Raw genomic sequence first — 25,516 nt, forward strand, 5'->3', positions numbered from 1 at the left:
GCATTATTCTGTAGTGCATAAAGCTTATTTTCATCTTTTCTGGTGCTAATTAAATTATCCTCTTTCATCCTAGATATTCAAACTTGAATTTTAAAAAGACCTGCAGAATAGATGCTCTGGGTCAGGATTTATCAGCTTGGGGGTTGCAAACAGGTATTGGGTTTGTGACCTCGTTGCCCTACACATATTGCTAAATGGGGGAGAGGTCCCAGTATGGAAAAGGATGAGATTCACTACTCTAGCTCTTCTGGTAGCCACTAGGATAACATACAGAAATCTATGATGAATGCTTAGGTTGGTATGAGGTTACCAGTTTTAACTTTCTTTTCTCCTGTCCTCTGCTCCTCTCTCTCCACGATCTCCTTTTCCTCCTACTGTTTTGTGTTCCAACAGCTTTACCTGTCCACATGGATGCAGCAGACTCATCCCTGCCAGCGACATAGTCCCAGAGGTCCCAGAGCTCTGACTGGATGGTCAGAACCCAGGCAGCAGAGAAATCCACTGCTGCTGCTCCAGCTAACTTCTTTAAAACACCACAAGAGAAGGGCCCTGGATACAGCTAGATGGAGGTGTCTCTACTCGGAGCTGGTTGCGTTTATGAAATGTTGGACTTCGAAGTACATCAGCACCGAACGTCTCATTTGGCCATAACCATCTCATCAGTGTTGGTGCGTGATGCCCACCGTCCTCCAGACTCAGCTGTGTGCCTCGTACATCCCGAGATCATGTTTGTGAATCTGTGTAAAAAGTAACTGGTGATGTTGGGGCTGCAGCTTTTTTAAAACATTCCTGCTATTGCTGTGAGTACTTATTACGCACTCATCTCCTACCCCAGCACCTGTTAGCATCTGCTGGGATGTGTACAGAGCCTTGTGGGTTTGCAGGTGTTGGTCTTTGTTATGAAGCTGGTCACCACTTGGGCATATCGTTTGTTGCAAAAGGCTGAATATAGCAGGAGAAAGATTCTTGCCTCTGCAGAGCTGCAATAGGGCTGTCTTTGGCAAGCATGAGGTCAGAAACAAAGGCCAGCTTAGTATCCCTGGTCAGGGGAGGAGGAGGGGAACAGAGTGCGCAAACAGGTTTGAAATGTGGGACTTGAATTCTGTATTAGCAAAATGCCTATCGGCCTCTCACTAAGGGACATGGGAGTCAAGATGTTGCTTCTAATGAAGCAAATGTGACTCTTGTCCTGTCAGGAATTTCCAGTGGCTCACTGTCAGCATGGTCCTTCACTGTTTTTTGTCCTTTCTTGTTTGGAGTGTCTTTAGTCTTGCCCTGTGAATTGCAGTATTCTTTCCTTATTCCCCATCCTCTCCACTTGTCCTGCTGGACAAGGGGTTGGCAGAACTAATTAGGCAAAAATGTGCAGCCTGGAGTTATGAGAGGAAGCTTGGATCAAGTTGCCCTAAAATATCCTCTGAGAAGTCTTCACTGGGGAGATGACAGAGAGGAAATATTGGAATACTATCCATGGGCATCCAGCTTCAGACACTACGGTAAGCAATCCCCAGGACACTTGAAGTTGAAGTCCATGTCCCACTGTGTACTAAAAGTCATATAGAGTATTATCTGAGTTCAAAGCACTCTCTACAGATTGAACCGCTTCCCCATCTCACGTTCTCCCTGTCTTCCTCAAAGGTTAGTGTTCTGAAGTATACCTAAGTGGGGTTCCCCTCTGTCTCTGGAGTATACATGGGAGGGGTCTCCCTCTATCATTGATTGTACTCTGCTCTGTAGTATATATGGGAGGGGTGTCCCTGGATTTCCAGTTGTACTCTGCTCTGTGGTATATATAGGAAGCGTTTGCCTTCTCCACCTTTCCTTGCGTCCCTGATGGCATTTGCTTTGCAGTATATTGGGGTGGTTCTTTTCTCCCCGGAACCCTTTCCCTTTATCCCTGATTGCTCCATAGAGGTGGAACTTGCACCTCCTAGATGTAGATGATGGATTTGCATGTTTCCCTTGCTTTGCGCTCTCTGACCTATAAATCAAATGAGTGAGGAATAGATTTTGATTATGAGCATATCAGAAAATGTTTTAATTGTTTTTAAATTTTCTTTGTCTAAATATTTTAAAATTAAATGGCCAGCCATGAAGATTCATAACAGACAAAGTAAGTTACAAAATCAAACAAAACGCTCTCGAACAATCTAAATCATGACTGATGAATAGTTACATTAGACAAAGTGTCCATGTCTTATCCACTAATACCTATTTACTCTTGGGGAGAGACCCAAATTGGATTTATGTTTTGTCCCAAGGAAACTCTCAGCTCTGCCCACGTAAATCCCTCTGAAAAATTTCATGCGTCTTTCTTATACATATTGAAATACCTTAGAGGGAGAGCCTTGTTACCCTTGTACAGGGGCACAAAGGTTAAAGGCTAGTTTGGATTATCTGTGAGCAATTACAAGGGATTTGAGGGGAGAGAAATGTTCAGATGAAGTTAGTGTCTTTACATTTTGATTTTTGTGCTTTGTACAAACCCAAGTCTGTAACGCTTGACAAGTAATAAAGACAGTCCCTACCATGAAGAGCCTGCGATCTAAAACCCGTACAGAGAAGATGGGACACTGGGAAAACATAATTTAGGGAATAACTTGGATTTTTTATTATTTCAGTCCTTGTGGGCAAAGCAGGAGATGAACTCCATCCAACTGCTAATTTGCTTCTTGGTTATAGAAGGTGGTGTTTCAATGGAGAGATGAATGGAGTTGTTAGATACTGTTTGTTTAATGCAAGGGCGAGCACAGGTAGGGGACATGTGTTAAAGAGTGAGGGCTGTAAGCATTGAGGAGCTGAGAGTAAGTAATGTCACTCCTATTCCCTGCATTTGTTGATAATCCAATAGTGGGTTGCAGCTAACTGCAGGTTAGCTGTGTAGTTGTCCTATGGTCCCTTGTTTCCATTCCATAAATCTTTCTTTCCTTGAACAGTTGTATTCATCATTTTAAAGCACAGTTGTATGCATCATTTTAAACCATTTCCCTGGCTTCCTCATGAAAGCGAATTAGACCAGTGGCCTATTTAGTACTTGGTTGTCTCTTGGAAGAAGCTCAGAAACTTCAGTGATGAGTGCCATTAGAAGAATTTAGATGGGCCACCTACCCTAACAAAACACACTCCGAAATTAGGCTTCTTTGTTTTTATTTCCATTGTTAGAGTGGAGACTATGTATCTATGCTGTTCATAGATTCCAAGGCCAGAAGGGACCATTGTGATCATCTCGTCTTACCTCCTGTATAACACAGGCCATAGAACTTCCCCAAAATAATTCCTAGAGTAGATCTTTGACAAACATCCAATTTGACAATTTTTTAAACAAGTGATGGAGACTCCACTATGACCCTTCGAAAGTTGTTCCAGTGGTTAATTACTGACTGTTAAAAAATGTACATGTTGTTTCTAGTTTGAATTTGTCTAGCTTCAGGTCCAGCCTTGGATCGTGTTATACCTTTCTCTGCAAGATTGAAGGAGCCCATTAAATATTTCTTCCCCATGTCGATACTTAGACTGTAATCAAATCACTCCTTAACCTTCTGCTCATTAAGCTAACTAGATTGAGCTCCTGGAGAATTTCACTATAAGGCATATTTTCTAATGGTTCGATCATTCTCATGGCTGTTCTCTGAGCCCTCTCCAATTTATCAATATCTTTCTTGAATTGTGGACACCAGAACTGGACACAGTATTCCAGCAGCAGTTGCACCAGTGCCAAATACAGAGGTAAAGTGACCTCTCTGCTACTTGAGAGTTTCCTGTTTATGCATTCCAGGATCATATTAGCTCTTTTAGCCATGGCATTGGGAGCTCATGTTCAGCTGATTATCTACCATGACCCCCAAAACTTTTTCCAGTCACTCCTTCCCAGAAGAGAGTCCCACATTCTGTAAGTATGGCCTACATTTTGTTCATACATCTATCCATTTCCATATAACCATATTAAAATACATATTGTTTGCTTGCAACCAGCTTATCAAGTGATCCAGATTGCTCGGTCTTCATTATTTATCCCACCCCCCAATTTGTGTCACCTGAAAACTTTATCAGTGATTATTTCGTTTTCTTCGATAAACGACCATCGACCTACGCTATTTAACATTTTTATCAAGAACCGATCCCATTGGGACCCCGTTGGAAACGCACACACTTGATGATGATTCTCCATTTACAATTACAATTTGAGACCTGTAAATTAGCCAATTCGTAATTAATTTATTGTGTGCCATGTTAATTTTATAGTTCTGTCAGTGTATATATAGATATTCTGCAAAATCATAAACATCAGAGATGGAAAAGTTCTATTAAAATGGGGCTTTTCAGTGTTTTGTGTACTTTGACCTCATGTTGCAACAGAAAACATTTTATGACCTTCCTTCTAACCTTAGGAAGGTGATCACAATCCCCAAAACCCATTTGCAACACCCATATTCACAAGACATGTATGAAAATAGGCAGTCTTTCATTGCTAATGCAGGATTGCTCCCTACAAAAGCATTTTCTAGTGCTTTGTCCAGTCTAGCTTTAAATATCCCTAGAGAAAGACCCTTCACAGCTTCCCTTGGTTTGCAAGTCTATTAATCAGCCTAATATATCTCACTGAGAGTTTTCCTAACAGCCATCTTAATTTTTCCCTGTCTTAAATTCATCTCGTTACTCCTGGTTATATTCACTTGTATCATCCTACATAATTCTTCTCCCTCCTGGGTGCTAGCACCATTCACCATTAATAGATTGTTATATGGAATTAGCAGCCTAGTCTCACAATTGAGCGGTCCAGACTGCAACTCCATGTTCTCAGAGGGCAGGTAGGAAACTATTTATTTATTCTCAAAATTTCCTGTTGATGTCAATAGAGCTGCTGATCCAAGCAAGGACTGTGGGATCAAGCTCTTAGATTGTATGCTCTTCAGGTCAGGGTGCCGACCCATTTTCTTTCATCTCCAAAGGATTGAGCATACTTATGGCACTATTGAAGAAATAACCATAGCAGACACCTCCTTTGTAGGTAGCATCTCCTGCCATGGGATGTTTCCAAAAGGGCTGGAGAGTCATGTGAGTTCCTGCAACTGCTTTCTCTTCCCCACTTGCAGTCTAGAATCCAATTATGGGTTAGCCAGGCTCTGGGCAGGATTGCTGATTTGTAGGGGATTCCACAAGCTTAGTGTGGGACAAATGTTGCATTCTGTGCTGTGACTGCAGAAACTGGAGTGTTACGTGATTTGTTGTGTTGTAAAATCCCTTTCAGAGATCAGTAGCTTGCTTCAGGTTTTAAATAAAGATCCTTAGTATTGCTGTGATCCAGCTGATTTGTTTTGTTTCTCTTTCTCTAGGGCAGGTGTTCTCTTTCCTCTCCTTCCCCTCAGTCATGTAGTTTATTGTATGTCCAGGCTCCTTGCCCCTCTCTGAGGAATGCTACTTGTGGCAGCAAAGGGAGTAAGGGGACAAAGGTTTTTAAGAAGCAAGTTTCAGTAAAATAATAAAACAAGGAAACTATATGCAATGATCCTGCTTCTAGGGCAGCAGGAGCTGACACCCACCTTAGGGAGCTGGTGCTGAGTCCCAGCATGAGGCTAAGGCCTGGTCAACACTTATAATTTAAATTCTCATAGCTGTGATGCTTAAGGGTGTGAAAAATCCACACCCCTGAGTGCCATAACTCTGCTGACCTATCCCCTGGTATAGACTCAGCTAGGTCAATGAAACAATGTTTCCATCGACCTAGCTACCATCGTTAAGGGGAGGTGGTGTTCCTACAGAAACAGGTGTCCCTTCCATCACTGAAAGCTGAATCTACATATGGGGTTATGCTGACAGCTATGGCACTATAGTGTAGACATGGCCTTAGCTGCCCCACTTTAACTCTGTTGGGATTGGTAAAGTGGTACAACTCCCAGTGTGGATGTAGTTTTACTGGTATACAGGTGCTTTTACCGGTATAGCTACCTTTGTACAGGAAGGGGAATAACTACTGGTGTAAATCACTTTTATACCAACTGCAGCCACCCTGGGGATTGTATCCAGTATAGCTATTTTAGTAAAAATCCACACCACTAATTGATACAGTTATACTGATAAACCTTTCAGTTATAGACCAGGCCTTAGTGAAGCAGGAGCTTGAAAGATCATAGTCTGTGTGACTCTGAAGGGAGCAGGAACACAGTCCTGGCTCAGGGAAAATCAACAGCCCAGAGCAAAGTCCCTCTGTTACACTTAGGCTTTGTCTACACTAACGCTTTTTGTTGGCAAAACTTTTATCGGTCGGGAGGGCACCCCTGACCTACACAAATTTCACCAACAAAAGCACTGGTGCGCACAGCGCTATGTCAGCGGGAAATGCTCTCCTGTCAACATAGTTACCTCCACTCATTGAAGGTGGTTTAATCAAGCCAGTGGAAGAGCTCTCTGTCGGCATACAGCAGCTACATTGGAGGCTTTACAGCAGCACAGCTGCAGTGGTACAGCTGTGCTGCTGTAAGGTCCGTAGTGTAGACGTAGCATTAGAAAGTTAGTTAAGAGACTGGAGGCATCTGGAAAGATGTGGGAGGTCCAGAAGCTGAGTGTGGGCACAAAAATATTCAGAAGACTGAAAGAGCTATTTGAGCTGTAGAAACAAAGCTTTACTGAACTAAGGTAGACTGTGCAGGAGACAGGGCATTATAATGAAATCTGTTTGAGGATCCTCTTGGACCTGTTCCATGGTCTCACACCAACCTCACCATGTGGCTTCCAGGCTTTAAGCTTCAATCCCCCACTTCAGATCTCTTTCCTTTTTCTCTGAACAATTGGGGTTTCCTTTTCTTTCTTTTTGTTTTTTTTTTTTTCCCCTTTGAAAATAAAGCTTCATTTAATCATAATGACAAGGCTGGAATGATGGATGTGAGGTGGAAGAGAATTCCACAGCTGGGAGGAGCATATGGTTAAAACATCTTCAAAGCTAAAGGTCCTGGAATAGTAGAAGCTACAAGACCAGCACTGGCTGATCTCACAGCCTGGTAATTGTGGGAGAAAAAGGAAGCCCCTTATTTAAAAAGGGGCAAGACCATTTGAAGTCTTCTGTGGAAGAAGTGTCATCTTGCAACTAGTGTCTTACTGATATAGGTATTTGATGCCTCCTATCACCATCGTATCTGAGCGGCTCAACTACCGTGCCATTTATCACTGTGAAAACCATTTTTGGAGGAGAGAGATGTTCTGAATGTTTAACTGTGAGGAGGGGAGAATTTTGGTTGCTGCCTGGAGAATCTATGGACCACAAGCCCCTCTCTGCAGTGGTCCTGTCCTGCCAGTTGTGATGCAGTGTACTGTCAGTGTGATGCACAGAGCAAAATTACAGATATTTTTTTGGGAAGATGGAACAGAAGCTTAAAAAGGGAGAGTGAAACATAGGAAAAGGGAATCTGATATTACATGGAAATCAAAAGCTAAGTTAGTTAAGGACAGCGAGAAAAATGTGAAAAAGCTAAAGTAACCATGGTTAGTACAGGTCAAAGGGGAATGTAGGTGATACTTTCTGTAGGACAGAACAGAAAGCATTGTAGTGTCATATAGACAGAAAAGATAATAGAGAGGCTGAGTTGGAACCCTTGCAGGACCTATGTAGTTACATTTCCTGCCTTTGACTTCAGTCCAACATGCTGACAGCACTGAAAGGTCTGCAAGTGAAAGGTCTGCAAGGGCAACACATTGACCTTCTGAGACAGCTGTATCTTTATGACAACATTAGGAAAGATGCCCAGAAAGGTTTTAGTTCAGGTATTTATTGGTAAATGTACCACCTAGCTCAAAGGCTCAGCAGTGGATCGTATGAAACCTTTATCTGTTAAGTCACTGATTTTTTTGACTTCACCCGGAAGTGACTAAAAAAGATTGCTAGCTTGCAGATCTCTAGTAGATTTTAAGAAGATTGCTCGCAGTCTGTTATGTTCTTAGTGGACAGATGTATACCACACAATTATTATTAATCACCAACAACGTGCTTGGCTCTGTGTAAGACAGGAAATACAGATAGCCCCTTCCTAGGCTAGCTTATCATTTAAAGAGAAATACTGAATATGAAAACAAAAAATACTGTTGCCATTGGAACTATTAATACTTGTGTTGGTAGTATCAGGTGAGACAAAGAACTGAATGAGCTGTGGAAGTGATTGTGTGGTGAACTGGGAATAGCAATGCTGACTCACCTTTGTCCAGTGCTTTGAGATCTATGTATGAAAAGTGCTATAGTTAAGTTGTGTCTTTAGATTTTCCCTAGATGTAACTGTGTTTTCCAGGTTGAATTTAATTTTATTCCTGTATTTTCAGCCTCTCCTTGTTTATAATTCTTTGCCTTGCTGCTATTCACAATTTCCCAGTTAGATTTAATGTAATGTGCTGTCTCCTCCCATTTCCAGAGCGTTAATGAAGAAGTTAAATAAGACTGGACCTTACACTCAAGCCATGTGGTTCTCTATTGAACTTCTTGCTCCATCTCACCATATTGTCATTTATTATTATTTTTATTACAGTAGCCCTTAAGCCCCCTAGTCATAGATCAAGACCCCGTTGCGCTGGGCCCTATTCAAACACAGAACAAAGACTGTTCCTTCCCCAAATGGCTTAGTCATTGTGCTCTTGGCCTTTCATCTAATTTGAGTCCATGGTGTGCTCAGAATTATTGTCAGCTCCGTGAGAACAAATAAGATTTTTTGTGATGCTGTGTAAAGTGAAGTCCAGCTCTATCGCACTGTGTTCACTTGTGAATGCGATCGCTCGCTTCATGAGCCTCCTAGGGGGTCAGTGAGGACAAAGCAGGCTCTCTTCTTTCCTAGTGCCCCCCTGTTGACAGTTGTACCAGCACAGCAGTAATCTGCTCTTTCAGTGACTCAGCTCTCTGGCCAAGTCATGAATTGTGTCCACCCCTTTCAGGGTACACAGAGTCCAACAGAGGATAGCCTTAGTGTCAGGCAAAGAGGTTCCAGGCCACATTGGGCCAAGGTCCCAGAGTCATGACCCTCTGGGTTATAGAGTCTTCCTAGTCCATATTCCTCTGTATCCGGTGTAGGCTCTTTGCCTTCAGCCCTATCTGGGGGTTGGTAGGGGAACCCAGGCCTACTCTCTCCACCACAGGGCTGGCTCCAGGCACCAGCCTTACAAGAAGGTGCTTGGGGCGGCAGTCAGAAAGGAGCGGCAGAGTTTCCACGGCAGCAGCTTCCCCGTTCCGCTGGCCGTGGTGGCAATTCGGCAGCAGCTTCTCTCTCTCTCCTGCCGTCTGCGGCGACAATTTGGTGGCGACAGGCCTTTTTCACTGCTTGGGGCAGCAAAAACGGTAGAGCCAGCCCTGCTCCACCAGGTCCTAATCCAGGGCCATGTGATGGGCAGCAAGGTCCTGCACCCTAATGGGCTGTGCAGCTGCTTCCCTGCATTGCTTCCCACCGGTCTCCTCTCTCAGAAGGGCAAAGCAAAGATGTAAGGAAAATAAATCAAAAGATAAATCCCAGGCCTTGCAGGTATCCAAAGTCCCTTTTCCTGCAGGAGGTCAGATAGGTTCTTAATAGTCAAGGGCCCCAGGCAGCTGGCCCTTCAATAGTACTCCCTCTGAGGAGCTAAGAGTGTAAGCCTGCTCACCTCCACTGACGACTACTATTGAGTTGCTCTGCTCCTCCTCCAGTCCATCATGCATTGCAGGTGAGGCTGCCTAGGCCCAAAGTAGCTCCTTAACCCATTCTTTTCCAGTGCAGGATTTGTAAACCCCATCACACCCCTTCATCTACTAATTCAGTAATTCTATTTTATTATATGTGTTTTACGGTAGTTCCCAGAGGCCTCAGGAAGGATCAAGGCCCAATTTTGCTAGGTGCTGTTCCAAATGCAGACTAAAAACAGCTTCTGCTTTGGAGTGTTTACAATGTAATAAAGGGTGAAGAAAGTATGAAGACACACGTGGGGAAAAGAAACAAAAGAGGCATTGTAGCTGGTGTCACTGAATGATCGATTATTACAATTGAATGACTGTAGTGTGTGCAGAGATGCACATTACCGGCGCTTTGAACAAAGATGACACTGAGGCAGTTGTCGTCTGTGCTCCCAGCCAAAGGGGGTCATGCCATCATGGACATCACTGACCCATGTGCACTGTGGGTATATGATGAAAAAGTAAATTGCCTCAGTGGCAGCTAGAGATTTGGTTGGGTGCCACTAGTTTCATCTTTTGTCCCTTGGTGTCCGTCTCTCAGCCCTCCCACCCCCCGCCCCAAGAAGTAGGTACAGTATAACCTCAGAGTTATGAACTGATGGATCAACCACACATCTCATTTGGAATTGAAAGTACACAATCAGGCAGCAGCAGAGACCAAAAAACCAAAACCACAAGTGCAGTACAGTACTGTGTTAAATGTAAACTACTAACAAATAAAGGGAAAGAAGCATTTTTCTTCTGCATAATAAAGTTTCAAAGCTGTATTAAGTCAATGTTCAGTTGTAAACTTTTGAAAGAACCACCATAATGTTTTGTTCAGTTATGACCATTTCAGAGTTATGAACAACCTCCATTCCGGAAGTGTTTATAACTCTGAGGTCTACTGTATTTAAAAGGGGGGAGGGGGGAAAGAAAAGGGTAGGTGCTTTAAAACCATAAAGGAATTGTATGAACCAGAAAGGGCCTGGCATTTATTATTGAGATATAGACAAAACATATTACAGGGGGACTGTCAAATGTGCAGCGTGAACACCACCTGCCCCCAGTGTCTCTGTTCTTGTATCTTTAATTTTGTCCGCTTTTTTGCCCCAGTTTAACCGTTTGGTTTGGGAGGTATGTTGCCTTTGTATCCTTGAACAGCTATGTAAAAAATAAACAAAACAAAAAAAGGCCTTCTAGTGAGAGACTTAGAGCTCAATCTGTTTAGCTTAGCACTGAGGTTGAGAGGTGACTTCATTACAGTGCAGAAGTTCTTTCATGGGGTACTAACAGTCTCTCTCTCTAATCTAGCAGAGAAAGGCATTACAAGAACCAGTGGCTGGAAGCTCAAGTCAGACAAACTCTAGTTATAAACTAGGCGCACATTTTTAACAGTGATGGTGATTTAACCAATGGAACAACGTATGCAGGAAGTGGTGGATTCTCAATCTCTTGATGTGTTCGTATCTAGACTGGATGCCTTTCTGGAAGGTATGCTTTAGTCAAACCTATGTTACTAGGTTCAACACAAGGGTAAATGGGTGAAATTCATAATGGAGGTCAGATTAGATGATCAAATAGATTTTTGGCTCTGAAATGTATGAAGCAGGTTGGCTTTTTGTCTTCCTATCTTTCCACCCTATTGTTGTGTGAGAAGAGAGATCCAATGAAAGGTGGGTAGAATTATGGTTCCTGGCAGTATAATCTGGGTGAAAAATCCAGATCTGTGAAATGACTGAAGATGATATTGTGTTGCCAAAGGGCTGCAAGCATGGAATTAATAGTTGGTGAGACCAGGAGAAAGGCAAGAATTTTGCTTATGCAAATAAACATACATCTCTGACCTCATTTGTGTGTAACCTCACAGGACTGAAGACAGTGAGGCAATGTGGTGGTGTTGTGCACTTTCAAGGCACCCAACTATCTCCTGGTTAAAGATTCCTTCACAGTTAGGATGCCCCCCTCTTCCAGCTACACATAAGTGAAGCAGGAATCCCTCCTGTTTCTATACAGAATCTATCCGTGTTGAGTCAACTTCAGGAGCTCTGTCTCAGTTCTTTAGCTCAGTTGTATAGTCTGTGTGGATTCTCCCCTAGACTAAAGCAAGTCGGGAATTGGTGGGCTTGCTATTGCCTTGGCAGGACATCTGATGAAATAAAATACTTATAACTTCCTTGCATTTTATCGCCCATAATCAGGAATTGATTCCACTTCCCCTGGTGTGACATAAGGAAAGATGCCTCCCTGCAGAAGTGCTCCACGGGTGGCCCTGGTTTGATATGAAAGGGGCAGGTGGCAGGTGTCTTCCTATGGAAGAGCTTTGCTGCACCCAGCTTCTGACAGGAGATGATGTGGCTGGAGAGAGTGTTGTTCCCACTGGTATCATGGTCTCTAATAATAAGAGGGCAATGACCAGCTTTAAAATGCACCAAACTGCATCTCCTGGCATGTTTCAAAATAAATGTAAAATTCCTATACTGATAGGGCAGTGCCCCATGCCAACTCTGAAATCATGGGTCCTGGAATTGGCACTGATATCTAGTGCTAGCAGCTATCTTTGTTGTCCGGAATGGTGTATTCTAGTCCTTGGTACTGGAAGTTCTGCTATTAATACCCTGAACTGAGGCCATGTGCATTGAGCTGGCCCCTGGGCAGAGCTGAAGTCTAAGAATTCCCTCTCTCTCTCTCACCTTTGGCTGCACCAGAGACTAAGCCAAAAGCAGGAAAAGCTAGAAGAAACCTGATCATTCATCTGTCATGGGCAGCCTATCCAAAGAGAGCATTGGGATGGTTTTCTCCTAGAAGCCTGTGTGGGGCACTATGTACATATCAAGTGTTTTGTATGGTCATGGAGTTTCCCTATTAACAGGGCTTGGACTCCAGACTGTTAGGACTATTTTTGTTTGTTTGGTAAGGTTGTAAACAAGGAAAACTCATGTCTGTGTCCCTTGGTCTAAAAACATGCTGTGTACTCTCTGAGAATCTTTGTTCAGATTGTAGAAACTGGAAATAAAATCAATATTCAAAATAAAGAGTTTTATGTGATGTAAAACAAGCAGACCTGCAATGGAATGAGGAGGTTCACTGACTTCTAAATGAACTCATGCAGTCTTGCCTCAATGATATATTTCTTTGCCTATTCACTTTCTCCTATATAGGTCCAAGTAATAATAATGTACAACTCAACAGAGAAGTTGTAGGGAAAATTTATTTTTTCATCATTCAAGTCACAGATTCTTGACTCCGGGAGAAGGGGTTTGCTGGGCCTACCCCACTTTACCATGCCCATACCATTGCTCCTTGTTTTGCAGTGGCCTTGTTGTTTGCTGGCTTGTCATGACTTCATTTCCCTGTTCTTGTTATGCACCCAATTGTAATTTGAAACGTTAAATCCAAATGGCTCTCAAGTAGCTGTTCACCTGAATCACCATGTTATATCTGGCCCAAGTCAACTGGAGCCATCTTGAAATGAGCTGGTGTTGTCATGTCAGTGTTTAGTGGACATGTGTTTGTTTCACCAAAACTAGCATCACTGTGAGCACTGATTAGTCTGGTCTTCAGCGATTTCAGCAGGAAGCCCAAGGTTCAAATGGACTCGGATTGAATTCTTCTCTCACGCATGATGTTAGCCTCAACCTCGACTTTTAGAGACCATCTGTGAGGAGAGCCATGTAGGAAATTCCCCTGTGCGTCAACTGCTGTAGGTATAAATTATAGGACTTTGGCTATCACATCAATCTAGCACTTTTCAATAGCACAGAAATCATGAAGCACTTAAAAAAATCAGAAAAATACTTTGGATAATATTTGAAGTGTTCTTTCTGAAACAATCATTTCAAAAGGCTCTTGATATTTTTGTTTCTATCTGCAAACTGCACATTCTGTAAACAGGATGAGCCACAGAGGCACAGTGTGGGTGTGACAGTGAAGTGGTGCTGATGGAACCCATTGGCCAGAATGGGGCTTGCTGAGATTGCAGCATTCCTGCAGGGTACTTTTCTATTTCTATTTATCCTCTTTCTCAGAGTCCTTGTTAATTAAGAATTTCTCAGTTCATCTGCAGTGTGTAGCTTGGGATAAATGTTGGACATTCTCTTTTCTTTGCAAACAAAAAGAGGGAGCTAACTCTTTTTAGACAATCTCGATTTAGGAATTTATTGCTTTGATTTAACAAATATTGTCAATGTTGTGACAATAAAAGTATACTGTCAAACTTAGAAAAATAAGTGATAGCGTGTTCCACTTCTATCCCCACGTGCACTTCTGTTTCTAAACTTTGTCAGTGAAGTGTCTCATCTGATAAACGGTGGTTTTCTTTAAATACAGATGTTGCTTAGTGTGATCCACTTTTATTTACTTCATTGGTTTTAAACCAGAAGCATCAAGGATGTCAGCTAGGTTGGGAACTGCTGTTAGAATAATATTTGAATAGTTTGTGGCAGAGCCAGCAGTAGAGATGTCCACACATTTTTGCGTGGCCCACAAAAATAGTGGCTTTCATTTATTCTTTGACATTTATCAATATCTCTAATAAATTATTTTTAATTATAAAATGTACCTATTGCCTCTAGGCTCGTGTGCACAACTAAAAACATGCATGCAAATTGACCCAATGCCAACTGAAGGACTCAACACTCCCCATGTAAACAAATGGGTATGTCAAATCCAGAGTAGTGTCAGGATACTCCACACCAGGGTCTAGCAATTTCACACTAGAGGCAAATTGTTGACAATGACTTTCTAATGATAAGTAATATGAAGGGTTTCTAAATGCCATAAATGGCAGTCAGCGAGTTGACAGTGTTGGATGTAAAAGTGGTATTTCTAAAGGCAAGAACAAGGGTAGATCTGTTTAGGAAAAAGCATTTGGAATGTGCAAAACACAAACATTTGGATGTTTTAAAATAAAGTTACAGATGGGAAAGCCCCATTAAGGTAGGAGTCATCTAGTTCCTTCTTACCTGGGGACTATGTATGTGTCCCCTACAATTCCCTAGGGTTTTGCTGAAGCCAGTTTTACCATATGTTTCTCGGTTGATGGGACCTGCATCACTTCCTGTGGGAAAATTTAAAAAGTCCCCCTTTACCTCCATCTGACCAAATCTAGGAATTAAGTGTCTTCAATACCAAGAACTACATGGTGAACTTCCTGGGAGTGAGACCAATGCAGTGACCTAAAGGATGCACAGAACCATAGCAAAAAAGACCTGTTAGTACACCAAGTCCATTTCCCTGCCAGTGCAGGATTAAGATGTTCTAGGTGGAGCTGGCAGTGACATCTTTAGGTTGCCTGACACTTTCCATTATAACACCCTGCCTTCATTGCTTAAAATTTTCCAAACTTTTACTGTTCAAGCTAAAATTTTCCATGTCAGATGCCTGTCTCAGACCGATATTTTCTGGAAAGTTTCAGCAAAAATGGTTGAGTCCTTTCTTACAATTGTCTCAGTGTGATGCATTAGCACCTCCATGGTTTGGAGCAGGGACTTGAAATTTAGCAGGAAGATTACCTTAGCATCAGGCAAATACCCTTTTCTGTCCATGTAGAAATTCACACATCTTGGCTTTTGAAATGCTGCATGCACATGTTTAGGAGAGATTTGTTAGAGGCTGGCAGCTAAATTATCTGAAGATTTCATCTGGATTGAAACATGCTCTACAGCAGTGGCTCTCAACCTTTCCAGGCTACTGTACCCCATTCAGGAATCTGATTTGTCTTGTGTACCCCAAGTTTCACCTCACTTAAACTACTTGCTTACAAAATAAGACATAAAAATACAAGTGTCACAGCACACTATTGCTGAAAGATTGCTGACTCATTTTTCATATAATTATAAATCAATTGCAATATAAATATTGTACTGATATTGTGCATAGTACATAGAACAGTATAAACGTATGAAATTTGAGTTTGTACTGACTTTACTAGTGCTTTTTATGTAACTTGCTGTAAAACTACGCAAATATCTAGATGAGTTGATGTATCCCCTAGAAGACCTCTGCGTACCTGCAGGGGTACATATACCCCTGGTTGAGAACCACTGCTGTAGAGAAGAGTGGCTGGGACTGAGTGGATCTTTCCCTTCAATTACTCCTCCTAGCTGGCAAGTGTCACTGTGGTGCCAGACACCAGACCAGAGGAGAGAGTGAAAATGGCTTGACTCTAATGCAGAGTAGGGATGAGAGGAGGAATGGGGCAGGCTGAGGGGTATAGGGGCAAAGGGGTCTGTCATAAATATAAAGGGAAGGGTAACCACCTTTCTGTATACAGTGCTATAAAATCCCTCCTGACCAGAGGCAACATCCTGTTACCTGTAAAGGGTTAAGAAGCTCAGCTAACCTGGCTGGCACCTGACCCAAAGGACCAATAAGGAGACAAGATGCATTCTAATCTTGGGGGGCGGGAAGGGTTGTGTTTGTGCTCTTTGTTTACGTGGTTGATCTCTCTTGAGACTGAGAGAGGCCAGACAGAAATCCATCTTCTCCAACCCATCCTAATCCAAGTCTCCAATATTGCAACCAGTATAGGTAAGCCAGGCAAGGTGGATTAGTTTATCTTTTGTTTTATGTGAATTTTCCCTGTGTTAAGAGGGAGGTTTATTCCTGTTTTCTTTAACTTTAACTTTAAGGTTTTGCCCACAGGGGGATCCTCTGCGTTTTGAATCTGAATACCCTGTAAAGTATTTTCCATCCTGATTTTACAGAGGTGATTTTTACCTCTTTTTTTTTAAAAAATAAAATCCTTCTTTTAAGAACCTGACTGATTTTTCCATTGTTCCAAGATCCAGGGGTTTGGATCTTTGATGATTTCATAACAAATTGGTTAGGATATTATTCTCAAGCCTCCCCAGGAAAGGGGAGGGAAATTTTGACGTCTCCAAGTGGTCTCTTTCCTTGTTCTTTGTTTAAAACACTTGGTGGTAGCAGCATACTATTCAAGGACAAGGCAAAGTTTGTACCATGGGGAAGTTTTTAACCTAAACTGGTAAGAATAAACTTAGGGGGTCTTTCATGTGGGTCCCCACATCTGTACCCTAGAGTTCAGAGTGGGGAAGGAACCCTGACAGGGTCTATAATTGCTAGGGAACACTTGCCTTCAGAACCTGGAATAGAACCCAGAGTTCCCTGTCAGCTCTACGTTTTGTGATTCTTGAATCCCAACATTCCTCTGCTGTCTAGCAACCTATGGCAAAGCATGCCTCTCATCTCCTTGTAGCAGCTGTTCCTTACAGAGGATAACCATTGACTCAAATGGTAGACTGAAAGGTTTCCAACATTGCAGATGACCCATGCAGAGGTCAGTATGGTTCCACATGAAGGGATTTCTGCCTTTTCAGTTTCCTTTTTAAAAACACTGAAGAGATTCCATTAAAAGAGTATTAAGGCTACAAATTCCAAACACTGAAAGTTGGGAAATGGCACATTAATGTTGCTCATGTTGCTTTAATTTAGTCCCTTTGTGTGTGCATTATGATACAGCTTTTAATTTAATCACATCATATTTTTTCCATAGGACACCTGCTTTGTTCAGAATGGAGGGTGGATGGTGCTCACTGAACGACCAGCTATTCAATATTTCTTGTCATCCTCATTAATCAGTATCCAGTCCTATGCCCTTATTTACAGCACACCATTCAAACCTTACTCTGAATAAAGTATTATTAATTTCCTATGGCACTCATCATTGTGAAGCACTCAGATATTATAAACATTAATGAATTTATCTTCACAAAATTCCTGAGAGTTAAGATGCTATTGTTATCTCCATTTTACAGATGAGGCACAAAGATTAAAGCCAAAATTATTAAATGGCTACTAATTTTGGGGGCCCAACTTGAGACATGTAAGGTCTGATTTTTTTTTTCCAGAGTATTTTGCATTTTTATAACCCTTTATATGGTCAAAGCACAGCTCCCTTTGCCTTCAGTTGCCAGCTGTGAGTGCTCAGCACTTCTGCAAATAGGACCCCAGCATTTCAAGTTGGGTACCAAGAAAATGAGGAACATCCAGTGGCCACCTATCAAAATTTTGGTTTAAGTGACTCGTCCAGCATCAGATAGGAACTCTGTGGCACAGGCAGAGAGAGAATCCAATGTCCAGGTGAGCATTCAAGTGCCTTAACCATAAGACCAACTTTTTTTGTCCTGCAGTCCCATCATTCACAACACACCTTCCAACTTGTGCAACAAATGAGATAGGGTTCTATAGACAATAGCCTCCTTCACTACACAACTCTGGTTCATCTCAGACGTGGTCCATTCCATACGCTGAATAAGGAAGGAGTTTTGTGGCAAAATAGTATGTGATCTTACTTAAAGCCTGTATCACAATACACGCACAAGAGGCCTGAATTAAGGTTGCTAATTTTACAGTTTAACTGTAGGTCTGGCATTTCTTAACTTTTGAGTGCTTGTCTTTGCAACTATAACATTCTTTTAACGTAGGGTTTTGTTGTTGGTTGGGGTTGTGTGGTTTTTTTTTGTCTGTACGCATGCATTTCTACAAGTTGGGATTTCTTTACAGGGAATTTTGGCTTCCTAAAAATTGCATTCTCCTTGGAAATAACTACATTTCCCTAAATTTCTGAAGAATTAAAAGCTGAGGAGCAGCCCAAATGCACAATGTCTGAGAGAATCTGCGGTTTAAACATATTGGCTGCTCCTGAACCAGGAGAGGAGACGTAGGTGAGTTTAAGACTGCTTCTGAGAGCGGAGATACATATTTTTAAAATATATATTTTTAAGCCACACACCAGGGGCTGTGCCAGTTAATGCATTCTCCTGGTCCATGCCAATGCTCGTTGTCATCCCCTGACTCTCTTCCTTTGCAGAGCAAGCTGTAAAGCTGTGATTTAATTTGTTTTTTGTACAGTACAGAAAAACTCAATTGATATTTAACAAATAGACTGCCTACAGGCACCAAATTTATACAGGCGAAACAAGAATCTGCATGAGTATTTTGGGAACAGTGTCTGAGGGATCAGAGAGCAACCAGGAAACCATAGCAAAACACATGACTGAGGCACATCAAAAAAGTGGAAAAGTGTTATGAAAAATCATCTAAGTGTCTTGTTAGCTTTCCATTCCCCTGCTCCCCCTTCGCTCTGTTCAGCCATCCAAACAGGTTCAGGAAATGATTTGATGACCTGCAAAGGCAGGATTCAGCTTGGGAACCAAATGAGTGGCACACACTGAGCAAGGCCTCTGTATCTGGAGCCCTATGTGAGTCAGGTGGTGACTTGTCTGCTTGGAGCCAGGAGGAGAAGGTGTTGTTAGATGAGATGCAACACTGAAGTGAGTTGATTTTGCCTGTTGGGGCCTGGATACCACCTCCAGCCCCTTCCCTCCCGCCCCTTCCTTTCATCAACAGGGGAGGTATTACCTGGGTATAATCAATGCCGCTTCTTGGAGAGCCGTATGGGTAAACGGCTTGTCCTATTTCTCTGATTAGTGGAACTGACAGGGAGCGGGTGTCACAAGACCAGGTTCTCCTCCTTCCAGATGCACTGACTCACCAATGCAGCCCATAGCCTGATAGGTCACAAACTATCAGCAGACTTCACTATGCACCAAGCCTCCACTGTGTGTGTGGCTTTTGCTATGCTGAAACGACTGCGGCCTTGCTTTCCTAATCTGAGAGAAGATTCTCTGAGTGTCAGGTGAGCTGCACTGGGGTCCGAGAGTCTATCAGGTAACACTGACAGCCCCCAACCGTGAATAAACATGAATGCCAGTCTCTATACCAGGGGTCGGCAACCTTTCAGAAGTGGCGTGTCGAGTCTTAATTTATTCACTCGAATTTAAGGTTTTGTGTGCCAGTAATACATTAACATTTTTAGAAGGTCTCTTTCTATAAGTCTATAATATATACCTAAACTATTGTTGTATGTAAAGTAAATAGGGTTTTTTAATTTTCATTTAAAATTAAATTAAAATGCAGAGATCTGTGGACCAGTGGCCAGTTACCCGGGCAGCGTGAGTGCCACTGAAAATCAGCTTACGTGCTGCCTTTGGCACGTGTGTCATAGGAAAGTATCGAGCAGGGGTAGGCAACCAGGGAGTTTGTGTTGCCATTTCCTCCCATGCCCCTTGTCCTGTGGCCATTCCTCCTCGTTCACTGAGATCTCTGAACTTCTCCTCCATGGAAATCAGCCACACATGTGAGGGCTGCTAATTGTCCCAAATGTTTTGGATCAGCACTCTCTCTCCCAGCCCTGAGCTGAGTGGATGCAACAAACTGAGCCCTGCCACATCAAAATCTTTCTGCTCCATTGATCACTCGGCTAGCCCAAGAGGGGGTAAGCCTCTTTATCTCTCTCCATCTGCTGTTTGGTCTTTCTCAGTCTTCCCCTCTCTCACTGTGTCCACTCCTTTCATGCTCTCCCTTCTTTCACTGTCAGGCCTGACTGTTTAAAAGTAATCATGGTCAGCATTTGTCATTAATCTGTTTTCATTTTTATTTATTTAAAAAATGAGAGGGGGGGTAAGCAGCAGCAGGGCGATTGCAGATGAATAATGAAAGGATTCATCACAGCCATACTTGGAGAGAGAGAGAGAGAGAGAGTTTTTTTTTTTTTGCAGCCAAGCGAGACCGATTCCCATCACAGCTCGGGGACTCGTTCCACACAGCCACTCATCTTTCATGCTGGGGAGAAGGGAAAGATGGAGGCAGTATCATTATGGATGTAACTGGGCTCTGAAGTGACTGGTCAAGGTTGCTGCTTCAGTTGCAACAAAGCTGCTTGTGGGAATTTTCTCTACACTGTGCTGTTGCTTGGCAAAGTGGCTGCCTTTTGCAGCAGATTTTCTCTTGCAAGAGGGTGGCTGGAAGTTTGTTTGCAGGGGAACCATTACTTGGAGAACTTTCTCTCAGCTCTCAATTTGCTAGAGGAGGGTGAGTAAAGAACAAATAAGCTTGCTCCCTTTGTTTCTGAAAGGTTGGCTAGCACATTAGGATAAGCACAGGGCACCTTTTCCCATCTTATCTCCACCCCACATATCCAATCTGCCAGTGATGCCAGCCTCAGCAACACTATCTGCCCCTTTCTCCAAGAAAAATCCCTGTGCTTCTTCCCCCCGCCCTCTGCCACAGCTCCCAGCACCCTCTATAGATGAAAAGCCCTCCCTGGACTGGTCCACATGGCCACTCATCTTCTCATTTGTATCTCTCCTGAAGATATGCAGCTTATAAGGAACTACAATAGAATGACCAAAGGGTCTGTAAGGACAGGCACGGGTGGCTCTAGACCTTCCTCTAACTGAAGCTTTAAGGCCCACACCCTTGGATTTATGTTTGGATCAGGGTCCGTTACCTTGAAGGGACAGAGTAAAATTCCCTTTGACTTCAAAGTCCCCTAAACTGGACTCAGTCTCGGTGCCAGGACCATCTTCTGCTGGTGAGGCTAAGTCTGCTAGGCTTCAGAGACTTTCCTACTCCTGAGAAAAAGTTCTAGGGCATGATATATTGATGGCAAGTTGTCTTTGGTGCTGAGACCTTCATCAGTTGTTGCTCTCAAGCAGGAAACAGGTGATGGTGGGATGCTCTTGGTACTGGGGGCTTCCTCAGTGCCAAAAAAGCCTTATCTAAAGAGGACACTGTTGCTGCTGGGCTGATTGTGATTCCATATCCCTTGTTAAGCTGGCCTTTTCTGGAGGCATTGGTTCTGCTTTTGTCCACCGTTAAACACAAGGGGGAAAAAACCCTGAACCCTGCACCACAACAGGAGAAACAGAACCCCCACACATCCAGGGGATGTCCAGGCATATCAAAGGCAAGGATCCCACCTGGTCAGGTCCAAAAGCATCTCCATCTTTCTTGTGCCACTGATTCTAAGGACTCCAGGAGGATTGTTCTCTTTAGAAGGTGCATTAGTCCCTGAGCACTGGTACAGGTCTGGTTGCCCGAGAGTGCCCACTCTTCTGCACAAGGATTGAGGGAGGTGTTCCTCCAGAACTGGAGAGGAAGGTTCATTCTCCTGCCTTGTACTGTCTTCTGGGGATTGCCTAGATTGGCTCTAAAGCCATCCAAGATGGGTTTAGAGCCTGGCCTACATAACTCTCAGTGGAAGGGAGCTTCAGATTTCTTTATTTATCCTACTCCTGGATCTTTGGTAGGTTCTGGGCTAATTAAAATGCCATCTGAAATCTTTCCATCTGAAAAAGAGACAGTTAAGATTGAGTTCTTACAAGGTTTTGTTCTGCTAGTACCTTGGGGAACCATATCACCAGTTATCACATCTTTGTGCAACAGCAATTCCAATTATTGGATCAGATGCTACTTCTGTTAGACTACCTCTGAGGAGCTGAAGAAAGTAGCAAAGGACTTTGCCATAGAGGACTGCATGACTGCCAGCTAATGCTTTCTCTGCATTTTATGATGCTTCAAGTACCTCTGCAAGGACAGTAGCATGAGAAATTGCTCTTTGCAGGCATTCCAGGCTTAAAAATTCCATTTTCTTAGCTGAAGCAAAAGGTCAATTGGAAGAGCTTCCACTTGGCTAGGAGGATCATGTTAAGTGCAGGGGACTGGACTAGATGACCTCTCAAGGTCCCTTCTTCCAGTTCTATGATTCTAAGTATTAAAGCTGATGAGATCCTTGAAAAGTTGAAGAAAATCAGATACATTGCTCTAAGTCTCTAGGGTTGTCTCAACCTAGCCAGAGGAAGAAGAGCTCAGCTTCATCTTTCTTTGGGTTTCAGACTCTTCATCTAGTTCTCTCTATCCTCCTCTCCAGAAAACCCAGCCCTGCCAACAGCAGGGGAACCAGGGCAAAGAAAAACATTTCTACTACCCATCTATTTTCATCTGCCCAGCAGATGTGACACATCACTTTGAAGTTTAGATCCAGTCTATTTCCTCTTACCTTGTCCTTCTTGCTTCTCTTTCAGAGAGAGTTTGGTCCATTCCCTCGTGGCATAGAGTGGAATTACAACAGATTGTTGGGTGCTGAAAATAATTTTGTTTGGATACACAGTCAAGTTCCACTCTCTGCCTTCTCCCAGTCCTCTATTCCCATCCCTTCTCAGGGATCCCTCTTAATGCAGAAGTGGATTCTCTGTTGAAGATGGGAGTTATCAAAGTGCCCTAGCAATACAGAGGGAAATGCTTCCACTCCAGGCATTTGCTCATTTGAGAAATGAGAGACTGATTTAGTCCCGTTATGAGTTGATGTTGAACATTTGCAACAGGAGGTTCAAATTCAACCAGCTGATCACTGGCTTCTATTATCCTTACCTTTCCACTCAAGACTGACTTGGGTCTGTCATGTATTTTTACATCTCCTTCAGATCAGCTCACTGAAAGTAGCTTCATTTCTGTGTAGGCAAGACACTACCAATGTGAAGTCTTTCTGTAGTCCTAAGGATGTTTTCCCAAGTGCTTGGCCAATGCTTACAATTTTATTTCAGGCATTAAAGCATCTACATCAAGGGTGGGCAAAGTTTTTGGCCCAAGGGCTACATCTGGGTGCGAAACTGTACGGAGGGCTGGGTAGGGAAGACTGTGCCCCCCAAACAGCCTGGCCCCTGCCCCCTATTCACCCCTCCTGGGACCCCCTGCCCCAACCCACCCCCCTGGGATCCCACCCCCTATCCAGCCCCCCCTGCTCTCTGTACCCTGACTACCCCAACCTATCCACACCCCCGCCCCCTGACTGGCCCCCCAGGACTCCCATGCCCTGTCCAATCCCCCCATTCCCTGACCACCCCAGAACCTCCACCCCATCCAACCACCCCCGCTCCCTATCCCTGACTGCACCCTCCTGGGACCCCCCATCCCCTAACTGCCCCGTCTGCCCCCCAGGATCCCCTACCCAACCCCCCACCACCACGCCTGCCGCTGCCCCCTTACCATGCCGCTCAGAGTGGCAGGAGCTCGCAGCCCCATTGCCTGCGTGGCAGCATAGGAAGGAGAACAGTGGGGGAGGGGCCGGGGGCGAGCCTCCCTGGCCAGGAGCTCAGGGGCCGGGCAGGATGGTCCCATGGGCTGTAGTTTGCCCACCTCTGATCTATATGTACTGTGCCTACATAACTGGCTGGTTTGCACTTACATGTAACAAGTCTTTGGAGAATGTAACATGCTGCTGGGGATACCCAGAGCTGTGAGCCACTATTACCTCTCTGTCTTAGGTAGGGTGAGTTTGGCTGGTGACAGGATGGTGTCAGCTCCCTGGCACACCAACCTCTCTTCCTCACTGGGAAACTCCTCAAGGCAATCCTAGCCCAGGCCTTCCCTAGATGGTAATGACCAGTGCATTCCAGCCCCCAAGCTCCTCATAGGTGTTTCTCTGCAATGTATAGCCCTTACCATTGTGCATTCACAGAGGATAGTAAATTTGCTACTCTGATAAAGAGTCAGTACATCAAAGCTAATTAATTTAACTGGGGTCATACATCCTTCCCTTCAAACCCAGCACTGAATTGATTTATAGTAAAAGTAAAACCAGTTTAACAAAGGTGCATGGATTATGTGATACTAAGTAAAAGATTAAGGTAGAAACAGTTACAAGCAAATAAAAGTGAACACGCACATCTAAAACTTAATCTAGCAAGATAGTCTTTTAGTCAAGGTGGGTTTTTTTCCACCCCCCCCCCCCCCCATCATCTTTCCAACCTTTTACTGGCCAGGACCCATCACAGAAATTAAATCACTTGGTTTCTTTGTCTCTGTGACAGGGTGGGACTCACCAGTGCGGTGCCTCCTATTGGCTGTCTTGGGAATTAGTTCCATACCCTCATCTGGTGGTGTCTCACCTACTGTCAGCTCTGCTCCTGGATCCACATCACTCCCAGGACCGCAGAATACTCTTCATGACACTGCCCTCCAGTTGTGCCACACTCTATATTCTCCCCTTCTGGGGGACCTGCAATCTCCACCCAGCCACTTCTCTCAGTGGCAACTGCAGTCCATTGTCCCAGGGCCACTTACCATGTGGCACTAGCACCCTTTTCTGCCCTTTCCTCAGGCCCTAGCAGCCCGCCAGGAGCTGTCTCTAGCTCCCCGGTCCATGCTTGCAGCACTGAATTGTCCCAGGTGCAGGAGCTTCTTCTCCTCTCAAGCTCTAGTCAGCTACCTAACTGCTCTGCCCTGCAGCCCTTCTTATATGAGCCTGCCGGGCCATGATTGGCTACTCTTCTCAGCCCCTTTCTAATTGGCTGCCTCTGCTGCAGCCTCCCTAAGACTACTTTTAACCCCTTTTCTGCCAGTGAGGGGCAGCTGCCCCATCACAGTCTCCTTAAGGTGAAGGATCACTTAGGTGTTTGCTCCCCTCTCTTTATAATTCAGTGAACTTTTGAAATGTGTTCTTTTGAAGGGTTCTCCCAGATAAAGCTCATTTGTCTGGAGGATAAGGCTCCATGGTTATTCCTCCCTTGCTGGGAGTTGCTACTATGCAAATTACCTCTTCCTTCTGCAACTTCCCATACAAATGAATAGCCTGTTGAATTTGCTACTCCCAGGTTGAGTTGTTGGCTTTTTTCCTTTGTCCGGAGAAAACCTATATATCAACTCCCTTGATATGACATCAACTCCCCTTTTAATCACAAACTTTAAAGCATAATATCAGTGTGTATCCATAATTTCCTATACAGAATCGTAACATATATTTTACAATGATATTATTGATCAGTGTGGTGTTTATTTTCAAATGATACCTGACAAGGCATATTTTGCACAGAAATTATTGCAGTAGTAGGTAGGGTGTGAATACAGGGGTGCCTAGATCACAAAGAAAAATCCCTGAAAAATGATATGAGCTATGTTTTTTCAGTCCCTAAGACCATGGATAGATTGCAGAAAACCAGGTCTGTTACTGACTATGAGGGTATCCTGTTTCTAACAGGAGGGGAGGGATAGATCAGTGGT

At 43.6% G+C, this 25,516-nt stretch overlaps 2 protein-coding genes across 13 annotated transcripts in view; both read left to right on the plus strand.

Moving 5' to 3' along the window:
* Nucleotides 1-12,687, plus strand: part of GPATCH2L (G-patch domain containing 2 like) — a 44,934-nt gene extending 32,247 nt beyond the window's left edge. For 11 of the 12 annotated variants that reach the window (XM_043516226.1, XM_038406886.2, XM_043516228.1 and 8 more), the window contains one exon: nt 394-12,687. In XM_043516226.1, the coding sequence (XP_043372161.1) occupies nt 394-443 (50 nt within the window). In that variant the 3' untranslated portion in view covers nt 444-12,687. The remainder of the gene's footprint in view (nt 1-393) is intronic. The other variant, XR_006281950.1, reaches the window with a different exon arrangement.
* ESRRB (estrogen related receptor beta) overlaps nt 677-25,516 on the plus strand; it is a 237,324-nt gene continuing 212,484 nt past the window's right edge. Inside the window, exons 1-2 of the mRNA XM_043516231.1 lie at nt 677-800; nt 18,179-18,339. The gene's annotated coding sequence lies outside the window, so the exon portion shown is untranslated. The remainder of the gene's footprint in view (nt 801-18,178; nt 18,340-25,516) is intronic.

This window comes from Dermochelys coriacea, chromosome 6, assembly GCF_009764565.3.
Source record: "Dermochelys coriacea isolate rDerCor1 chromosome 6, rDerCor1.pri.v4, whole genome shotgun sequence".
In the NCBI taxonomy this organism is placed as follows: Eukaryota; Metazoa; Chordata; order Testudines; family Dermochelyidae; genus Dermochelys; species Dermochelys coriacea.